The sequence below is a fragment of the Myotis lucifugus genome, unplaced genomic scaffold (assembly GCF_000147115.1).
Source record: "Myotis lucifugus unplaced genomic scaffold, Myoluc2.0 scaffold_313, whole genome shotgun sequence".
Classification (NCBI taxonomy): domain Eukaryota; kingdom Metazoa; phylum Chordata; class Mammalia; order Chiroptera; family Vespertilionidae; genus Myotis; species Myotis lucifugus.
Genome location: NW_005871361.1, coordinates 768129 through 779150, shown reverse-complemented (window position 1 = coordinate 779150; position 11022 = coordinate 768129). Strand labels below are relative to the sequence as shown.

The 11022-nt window shown below is 42.0% G+C and overlaps 1 protein-coding gene across 6 annotated transcripts in view; it reads right to left on the bottom strand.

The window, feature by feature from the left end:
• C2CD3 (C2 calcium dependent domain containing 3) overlaps positions 1-11022 on the bottom strand; it is a 94858-nt gene that overhangs the window by 15787 nt on the left and 68049 nt on the right. For all 6 annotated transcript variants that reach the window (XM_006100454.3, XM_023764049.1, XM_014465890.2 and 3 more), the window contains 3 exons: positions 10200-10538; positions 3893-4031; positions 1509-1573 (listed from right to left, as the gene is read on the bottom strand). In XM_006100454.3, the coding sequence (XP_006100516.1) occupies positions 1509-1573; positions 3893-4031; positions 10200-10538 (543 nt within the window). The remainder of the gene's footprint in view (positions 1-1508; positions 1574-3892; positions 4032-10199; positions 10539-11022) is intronic.

Below are 11022 nucleotides of genomic sequence, written 5' to 3'. Positions count from 1 at the left end.
TTGCAGTACCATCTTGTTTCCTACAGTTCCTGCTTATGCTTGTTTTATTCTCTCCCTTCTAGAACGCTCTCTGCGTAATTTCATACATTAACGAATAAACACGTCCGCCCTTCCTCCCCCCTACTTTTGCTTGCCTCGGGGTTAAAATAGACCTCCTTTCTACTCATATACGCCAAAAACAACAACATCAAAATAAGGCAACTGCCGCACTCCCCCCCCCCCCCTTTAGTTTGTTTGGACTTAAGGGCCCTAAAGACAGTAGTCATAGCGGGTTAGGGTGCTTCTCGGGGGGGGAGTGGGGGGGTTCCGGGCAACCAGGCGGGGGGCAATTGGGGGTGCCCAGTCCGGCAGGGGGGTAGTTAGGGGTGATCGGGCCAGCAGGGGGGGCAGTGAGGGGTGACCAGGCTGGCACGGGGGTGGGCAGTTAGGGGTGACCAGTCTGGCAGGGAGGATAATTAGGGGCGATCAGGCTGGGAAGGGGGGGCAGTTAGGGGCAATCAGGCAGGCAGGCAGGTGAGCAGTTAGGAGCCAGCAGTCTTGGATTGTGAGAGGCATGTCCGACTGCCAATTTAGGCCCGATCCCCGGGATCCGGCAGTCAGACATCCCCTGAGGGGTCCAGGATTGGAGAGTGTGCAGGCTGGGCTGAGGGGACCACCCTATCACGCACGAATTTCATGCACCAGGTTTTTAGTAGATATATAACCTTAGTTAAGCCACTAAACTTCCTTGGGCTTTCACATCTATAAAATTGAACAAATTATATTTTTACCTTGCAGGATCAGAAATATTTGTGCTCTTGGCACATTGCTATTTAGTAATAAAAACTGAGATAGTATTTAGTAAGTATCAAACATTCATTTAATACTCCCAAAAAGCTATGAGGTAGGTACTATTATCATCTTTATTTTAGGAAACTTGAAGCATAGAGAAGTTGTCATTCACCCAAGGTCATACTACTTTGTAAGGGCAGAACTGGTATTTAAATTTAAAGAGTGTGGCTTCAGAGTCTGTGCTCTTAACTCTGTTGTATTATGCTTCCTAATAAATGCTAGCTGAATAAAACTAGATTCAAGGACCATGATGTCAGCACCTCGGTCCTGGGAAGGTTCTTAAAACAAGGAAGGGCAAGCTGTCTGATTGATTCTACTGCCTGAAAATGCCAGTGCCTTCATTAATAATCCAGAGTTAACAGGAGGCATAACAACATCATCCACAAGGGGTAGTTATCACTTGTGTATGGCACGCCGTACATTATGATAGTTGAGATACAATTGGAAAGACTCAGATGTACTTGGATTTCTGCACTAAGCATGTGGTCAAACATTATCTGCTTTGTAAGGATTTAAATTCCAGGGCATTCTGTGGGATTCACTTCTAACACATTTGTAGGTACTCAACACCACCAGTTCTACTGTTTCACTTGGTTAAAAAAAGAAAAGGACTAGCAAACTGCCAATTGTGTGTGAGCTCATTTTCACAACCAGAGTTTATAGAATAGAGTTCATACCTCCTTTATGCCAAACTTTGAAGACCAGAGTTTGTTGTGGGTCCAAAAGAAGCTCTTTTGATAGCCTAATAAGAAAAACAACCACAATAAATGAACTGTGTAGGTTTGAAGAATAGCTTGTAGTTTGCAATGCACTTTCATTTTACCTTCAATGTCATCTTCTAGGATATATTTTTATTTTCACAGTTAAAAGGAGGAGATGGAAAGTCAGAGAGATGAAGTAACTTGCCAAGACTTGAAAACAGATTCCCCTGATACAGCAGCTTCCCCCTCACACTCACTCTGTTTTTCAAGACAAGGGAGGGAGTGTGGAAAGGGAGCCCCTCAACAGGTAACGAACAGTTTTGTTGCAGGAGGTAAGAATACTTCCTGTGCCATGGGAATGGGGGAATGGTGAGAAGGAAAAAAGAGGGGGGAAAAGAACATTTATTGAGTGCCATTTTTGGACCAGGCATAGCATCAAGTGTTTTATGTACATGTAATCTGCACAAAAACCTATGACATGGGCATTATTACCCCTATTTTATAGATGATGAAGCTGGGCTCAGAGAGTTGAGTGATTTGTTCAAGGTGACATAAAAGTCAGCAAGTGGCAGAGCTGGGATTTGAACCCTAGTTTGCCTGACTCCAAAGCCACTCTGTGCAGAGGTAAGGCACCAAAATAGGAAGATGCCCAACTTTCATACCAGGTAAAGAAGCTGATGTGGAATTCTTTAATGTTTTGTATGACATGAATTACACAGTTTTAAATTACACAGATTTGGAAAGTTCTAAACCAGGTATCATCACTGCTTCAGGTGAGCAAGATGGGAGAACCAAGGTAAATCAAGAGATTTAATTTTTTCACACAGAGACCACTGGGGAATTGAATGAGAGACACTGTGCTAAAGTGAAACGAATATTGTGTCAGAGTTTTGAATTCTAGCTGGGGGTCAAAATTCTTACCTTTGAATTCTAGTTCTACTACTGTCACCTGAGTGATCCCGAGTCTGGCTTACTTTGGGATAATAAATCTGTTAAATGGGATAATAACATCTACCTACAGGTTGCTAGGAGGATCAAATGAAACAATTTTGTGATAAAGGAATAAAAAAATTTATCATTATTCATTTTTCTTATCTTGCCTACAGATTATGTAACCTCCCTGTGCCACAGTCAGTACAACTGTAATATGATTGACATAACTCAGCCTCCGATTTTTTGAGCCCTCCACAAGATCTGTTGTGTACCTAATATGTACCATGATGTAACTTTCCTAAATGTCACCTAATTTGGACCTCACAATAACCCTGTGATTTATCCCATTTGACAGATGAGGAATCAAAGGTTCAGAGATGTTATGTAACTTGTTCACATAGTTAGTAAGTGACAGAGATGGGGTGGAGGCCACCTCTCTCTAGTTCCAAAGCCTAGCCTCTTCCCACTGCACCAGAAATCTTTTCCAAGTATGTACAATCCTCAGTCTTTTCTGAGATTTGTTCTCTTGGCCTTCTTCATCCAGATAACATATACATTCCTCCATACTTAGCTTAGATATCTTGTTTAAGAAGTCTTCCCTGAACGTTTAGCTATCACCTTCTAAGAATATAGAGCTGAGAGCAGCATATGCCACTCTGTGTAATTTTTAAATTTATCTTAATTATCTGAAATGCCCTGCTTTGTTCTAGGTACTGGGAGTTAAAGATAATTACAATCCTCATTGAATAAAAAACACATCAAACTTTTAAACCACTGCTAGCTATGAATTTATTTTTCCCTATTTTTTTCTTTTATTTTTCAATTGTAGTTTACATTCAATATTATTTTGTATTAGTTTCAGGTACACAGCATAGTGATTAGAAAATCAATACTTTACAAAGTGATCCCTTGATATTTCAAGTACCCACCTGATACCATACATAATTATTACAGTATTATTGACTATACTCCCTATGCTGTACTTTACACCCCATGACTATTTTATAACTACCAATTTGTACTTCTTAATCCCTTCACCTTTTGCTGTGAATTTAAAAGCATTAGGATTAAATAATTGCTTGATAAGAAAATCATTTCCCAGGTCTGCAAACTATTACTGTTTGTTATATTCCTTGCTCTGAGTTTGTCTCCTGGAACAAAACCAGATTCTAGAGCAGCCGTGGGCAAACTACTGCCCGCGGGCTGGATCCGGCCCGTTTGAAATGAATAAAACTAAAAAAAAAAAAAAAGACCGTATCCTTTTATGTAATGATGTTTACTTTGAATTTATATTAGTTCACACAAACACTCCATCCATGCTTTTGTTCCGGCCCTCCGGTCCAGTTTAAGAACCCATTGTGGCCCTCGAGTCAAAAAGTTTGCCCACCCCTGTTCTAGAGGCTAATGGAACATTATAAAATACAAACCTTGATTGCTGTTGAAAATTCCAGATGGGGGAATCTGTGTTTTTAACCACTGGGGTGTAGACAGGAGATGGCTCATCAGCTGTTGCAAAGGATACACAACAACTGGGTATTGATACCTTCCGCTCTGTCAAGGGGCTCCCTGAAATAAAAGAGAATGGAGTGACTGTACTTTAGGGTACCAGAAAGAATTTGTTGGAAGCATCCCATTATACAGGCACAAGAGCAGGATCATTCCAACCATCTCCTACCTTTGGGTCTTTGCTTGAGCTATTCCCTGTACCCGAAATGTTTTCAGTGTCCTTTCTGCTACTAAAACTGTCCTATCAAGGCTTAGTTCATGAATATTCCCAGACAAAAAATGACTTCTCCCATCTACTTGTACTTTATGGAATGATGGAAAATATGTGATTGAGAAGCAAAAGATAGAACTGCAAAAAGTCATAAACTTAAGAGTCAGGTGACCAATTATTAGCTTTGTTATATATATTCTGTGTGACCTTGAGCAAAGGCCTATCTAGGCCACAGCTTCCTCAAATAGGGCATATGATACATCTCCTAAGACGTTAAAAATAAATAATAGTAGGTAACACGTATAGTATATCACTTATGTGCCAGGTACTGTTCTAATACATGTATATGTATTAACTCCTTTAATCTTTACAACAACCCTCTGAGGTAGGTATTATTATTATTATTCCCATTAAACAGATGAAAAAACTGGGGTACAGGAGATTAAACATTCATTAAGTGGCCACACACTTATTATACAGTAGAACTCAAGCATTCTGGCTCTAGAGTCCAAGCTCCCAGACATCAATATAATGCCACCACTACAGAGTTGACGAATATAAAACACTGAGTACTATGCTGGAAATTTTTAGGTTTCCAACATAAGAGACTCAGTCATTTGTTTTCTTTTAAAACAAATGCAAAATGAAGATGGCTAATGATACTAGATAGTCTAACTGAGCTGTCCAACTTTAACGAAAATTAAATAATATTAAAAATTGAATTCCTCAGTTGCTCTAGCCATACTTCAAGTGCTCAATAGCCACATGTAGTTAGTGGTTACCATACTGGGCAGTAAAGATATAGAACATTTCAATTAAAGTACAAAGTTCTTTTTGACAGTGCTAAATACGAGTGACCATGTAGACTCTATGTACTCCATAAGCTTCCTCTTAGCTCTAAAACGCTATGAATCTCAGGATTACAAATGTAGGGAAGGGAAGAAAAGAGAAAAAGAGTGAGAAAATAAGTACGTTTTAAACATTATTTATGTGATCCAGAGATACAAATTCTATATGTGGATTCTAAGCAATTTGTCTTCTATCTGTCTAGCCCCAGGTTTCCCCAAATGCATACTCTCACTTCACCTTATAGGTGAAGTTAACCTTTGAGGCACCACCCTGCTCCTTCTCTATCTGGCTGCTCCTTTCAGTGACTACTCTTCCAAAGACCTCAGGCTATCCTGTGACAGAAAGCAAACTGATGAACAAGCCATGGTCAGGAATTGCTGATTTTACTCTCCTCCATGAGCAGTGTAACATTTAATAAGTAGCCATTAAAAGGGCTCAACCACCATCTACTCTCAGAAACCTCTCAACTCTCTAGGCAGAATCACTGAACTTTATACCCTCAGTTAGATTTCTCCAACTTCAGCTTTCTTTTAGGGAAAGAGAAGTACCTGCCACTTTACTTTGATGTATTTTCCTCAACCAAAAGTATTTCCATTAGAGTAGAGCAATTCTTTTCAAACTTTTCCACCAAAGAAACAATAATCCAGAGAAAAGTAAACACTAAACTCTATAAAGTATTGAGGTTTCTGTTGCCTTTAAACAGCAACAATAAGTATATCTACTAGGAGGCTTGTACTTAACCTAAAAATCCATGAGGCTTTTATGTTATCTTCCATAATACAGCTCTACTAGAGGCCTGGTGCATGAGATTCGTGCACTGGGGGTGGGGAGGGGTGGTGTGTGTGTGTCCCTCAGTCCGGCCTGTGCCCGGCTGGGGGGATCAGGTCTAAGCTGGCAGTCAGACATCCCTCTCGCAGTCCAGGACCCCTCGCTCCTTACTGCCCGCCTACAGAGGAGGCAGGAGAGGCTCCTGCCACCACCACTGTGCTTGCCAGCCGTGAGCCCGTCTTGCTGCTCCTTAGCGCTGCCTTAGAGATGTGAGAGGCTCCCACCACTGCTGCTGGATTTGCCAGCCATAAGCCCGGCTTCTGGCTGAGCGGCGCTCCCCCAGTGGGGAGTCAGTACGCATCATAGCAACCCGTCGTTCCGCAGTTCGGTCGATTTGCATATTACACTTTTATTATATAGGATTTGTTTAAACTAAAAACAATTTTCTCCCCAACTCCTGGTAAAAAATTGACATATTATGTTATTTAATCTCATAACTTCTAACACCTCGGAGCACACAACCAGACCAGATGGCATTACTTTTAGACTGTCTTACAGGAGATAAGTAATAAAGAAAGAAAATGGGTGATAAGGAGAGAAAGGGAGTGGAGATTTTGTAAGGAGGCCTGGGGAAAGAGAACTGACAAGAAGGAAGAGGAATGCTAGGCCTGGAAGTGAAGTCTGGTGGTGCCTGCGAGGCAGGAGGGAGCTGAGGCATGTGTAAGGGTTGCCAACAAAGCAGAACCTGGAGAAAGGCTGAACCTGGAGGGAGAAAAGCTTTAGAATCAGAAAGTCACTAAAGATACAAAGGAGAACTATATGGGGAACAAAGTAAAACAAAAACCACTGGCTTACACCATGACAAAACCAGTTTTCAAGCATATTCTTGAAAGAGCAGGAAAGAAGATTCTAATAAAATGATAATAAGCAAAAAACAGTTAATGAAAACCACTAATATAGTACCCATCATTAAAAATAGAAAATGCATAGAATGGCATAATAGTACCTTTATCTAGTGAGTTATCTTCTTAAAGGTTTTATTTTAGTGAAACTGAACAGTATTTATATGGACTGACATGCTCAGTCAGCATCCACCCCCACCTACTTTTACTGTATTGTATTCCTTTACTGTAAAGACTGAAAGGGGAACAACTACATTTTCCAGACTCTTTTGCAGCTAGAATATGGATGAAAATTGGCTTCTTGCAATTAGACACTATTACAACAGATTTGGAAGGCAGATATGAGGCAGAAGACATCTTTCTTTTCCTTCTGCTTTTCCTATTAGCAAGGGTGACATTGAATTGTCTGTTCCAGGGTTTGGTTGCTGGGTGCTCAGAGTCCCTGTGGTAATAGTGATGATGAGTTTTGGCATACTATTCTGAACTTAAAAGATCTAGTGGTTAAGCTTTGCCTAAAACCCACTCCTCTAGCTATTCCAATGACTTGAAGTACCTTAAAATTCTATATTGTACACTTATTGTCTAAAATGTCTGGAGTAAGTTTCCTATAACTGGACTCTCCCTGACATAGCTTTCATACCTCCCCCCAAGTTCCTTAGAGATTTCAAGCTACTAAACCAATTCCTTTTAATGAAATGTCATAAATCTTCACAGCTAGGGAAAGATAACCTGCCTCTATACTGGCAGTTCCCACAGTAGTCTGTTATGATCTTTGTGTCTGTGCTTCCCTTACCAGAGTGAGAGCTCCCAGATTGCAGAGTAGGCCCAAGGCCCTTATTAAAGGTCTAAAGATTTCCTCTGCTCTTTGTCTATAGATGGTTGCCAGGGTTGGAAGAGAGAAACTACCTTGTCTGCTTGTAGTGCATACCAGCAGAAGACAGCAACATCTGCTCAGGAAAATTCTGAGAGATATCAGCAGAGAGGACCAATTGCAATTCTGAGAGGCATGACTTCTAGGTTCTGCTGTACTCTGAAGACAATCTTAGCAATGATCTTGTATGATGATCACATTTTACAGTTCAGGAAAAGAGAAATGGCTTTGCCCAAAGCAACCAAGTTAATAGCTCAGCTATAGCCAGAACCCCATCTTCTTTTTTAAAAAAATTTCTTAACATATATTTTTATTATTTCAGAGAAGGGAGAGGAGAGATGGATAGAAACATCAATGATGACAGAGAATCATTGATTGGCTGCCTCCTGCACACCCCCTACTGGGGATCAAGCCTGCAACCTGGGCATGTGCCCTTGACCGCAATCGAACCCAGGACCCTTTAGTCCGCAGGCCGACACTCTATCTGCTGAGCCAAACCAGCTAGGGCAGAACTCCATCTTCTGATTCTCATTCCAGAACTCTTTCTATTACATCATAATTTGGAAGGCACATTTCAGAGGGATGATGGGCAGGACTGTACTCTCAGGGATCAGCACAGTGCCTGACATATAAATGTTGTGGGGGGAAGGACTACACAGGTTTATCACTGCATGGGTGGGAATCGGGATCCAAGAGAGATGTCTGAAAGTCAGATGCCCACTCTGATGCTTATTCTGACCTGGCTAACAGAAATAGGTCAAATAACAAGTGACTTACATTTTGTAACTCATGCCAGAAATGAGAGAGGTGTTAAGTATCATATTCACAAATAAGAGGCATTACGTTTGCTTAGCTACATCACGAAGATCAGGAATTTCTGGAATACAGAAATAACATATAGTCCTTGTCCCCAAGGAACAAACAGTCTAGTGGAGAGACACATTTACATTTTCAGTATCCTATATAATAAAAGCCTAATATGCTAAGTGTCCAGTCAACCAGTCAGCCATTCAACCATTCAAAGTGTAATATGCTAATGATATGCTAAGGCCGCTCAACCGCTTGCTATGATGAGCACTGACCACCAGGGGGCAGACAGTCAACCGGTCGCTATGATGTGCACTGACCACCAGGGGACAGACACCCTGACTGGTAGGTTAGCTTACTGCTGGGGTCCGGCCAATCGGGACTGAGCGAGAAGGGCTAGACATGCCCTGGAGCCCTCTCGCAGTCCCTACCTGGCTGGCCAACATCCTGCGTCTCTCCCTGGCCACAATCGTACACCGGTGGGGTCCCTTGGCCTGGCCTGCACCCTCTCACAACCCAGGACCCCTTGGGGAATGTCGGAGAGCCGGTTTCAGCCTGATCCCGCAGGCCAGGCTGAGGGACCCCACTGGTGCATGAATTCGTGCACCAGGCCAAGTATAAAAGAGAATGAAAATGACCTACTTCATGTAGTTGTTAGGAAAATAATCATGATAAAGTACTTTCTTAATTGTATAGCACTATACAAAATAAATTACTTTTAACTTATTAGAAAAGCGAGGAACTTCACTCTAACTTTCCAACATGGATCTGGTCAAGAAAAACAGAGTAAGATTTTGCTGGCTTACATTTGGGATCACTCTTCATCCCAGAACCCCTGTTGAAAATCACTGAGTTAGAGACTAATAAAAGTAAGATGTGTAATTATTTTCCTATCCAAGTTCACCAACCCTGATTTTTATCCTGGCTCCTTTGGGGGTTTTATGAATCCAGTGTTAAAAACCTTGGCCTGCCCTGGCTTGTGTCACTCAGTGGTAGAGCACTGAAGGGTCGAAAGTTCGATTCCTGGTCAAGGGTATTTCCCTGGGTTGCAGGTTTGTTCCCCAGTCCCAGTAGGGATGTCTTGGGGAGGCAACCAATTGATGTCTTTCTCTCTCTCTCTCACCCTCCCTCCTTTCCACTCTCTCTAAAAATCAATGGAGCCCTAGTGGATACTCAGTGGACAGAGTGTCGGCCTGCGGACTGAAGGGTCCCAGGTTTGATTCCAGTCAAGGGCACATGCCTGGGTTGAGGGCTCGATCCTCAGTAGGGGGGTGTGGAGGAGGCAGCCGATCAATGATTCTCTCTCATCACTGATGTTTCTATCTACTCCTTTCCCTTCCTCTCTGGAATCAATAAAAATATATTTTAAAAAAATCAATGGAAAAATATCCTCAGGTGAGGATTAACAAAACCAAAAACCAAACCAAACCAAACCAAAAAAAGTCTTGCCCTCGGTGTATAGTGAAGGCCTGAGTTGGTAGCAATGGAAAAGAAGGAAGAGATCTAAGAGAAAATTAAGTCAGAGAACAATTTAATGAATCTTATAATTTGATGGTAACTAAGGAAAAGTATTTAAGCTGATACTCAGGTTTCTGGACTGGGACATTTATGATATGCAAAATTAGGATAACTGACAAGGTCCACTTACATTTGGAAAGGCTTTCAGGTTGCTTAAGCTTTAGGCTTGAAAAATATAATAATTATTGATTAATATGGTTAACAGTTCTTGCAGATGCTACCATGATTTGAAAGATCTGTGAAGATATGACCACAGCCTGAGGAATAAGATACATGTTTCTGGATAAGTGAGTAGAGCATACCTTTCAAGCTTAAGTGCATTGCTCTTTCTACCAGGATGCTGACTGCAAAAGTTCCATCCAATTCAGCAGGACCCTCCTGGGCTGGGCAGACTTCAGCTGTGGTGCTGTTGCAGGGAACCTGGGTGCAGGTGGGAGGCTTCTGGTGGTCAGGTGGTACCGAGAGTTGGATCTCATCCTTCCTTCTGGGGAGTTGCTCAGACTCACTGTGGCTGCTGCAGTCCATAGAGTCCAGCTCATGAGTGGGCCCAGGGTGTGGGGAGAGAGAGGAAAGAACCACATGAACTCGCAAGGCAGCTCCTGAGAGATTGGAAGCATTTCGTCCAAATAGAGGATACACACCTGCAAAAGAATACAGGAGAATAAGCCTAAGCAAGCAGGAATCAATGACGTGGAAGAGATGCTCAAAGAGGGTGCTTGTGGTCCCTCTTTCCTTTTGTAGACGTACAGGCCCCAACATACCAATTTGCAAAAAAACCTGTGAAGTTACTATACATTGTGAAAATTTTTAACTCCCCCAACACTCCCCATCCCCCTTGTCACGCACTATCTCCAATAATGGAAAGTAGTGAGAGCTTAGATTTGAAGCCAAAGCCAAATGACGACAGGCAGAGCTGTTGTGGAAGGGATTCATGTGCTGAGGGGCAACTAGGCTTTGATGACTTCTGAAGCCACTTACAAGTCCAAGATTTTTATGAAATCAGGAGCGGCCTGTCTTCTTTTCCACATGTCCCACTGACTCTTGTTCTTAGGGCTTCTTCTCATCAGGAAGCTGCCCTGATACTCAATTTAGCCTGTTTCACTAACTAAATACGTTTTGGCAGTA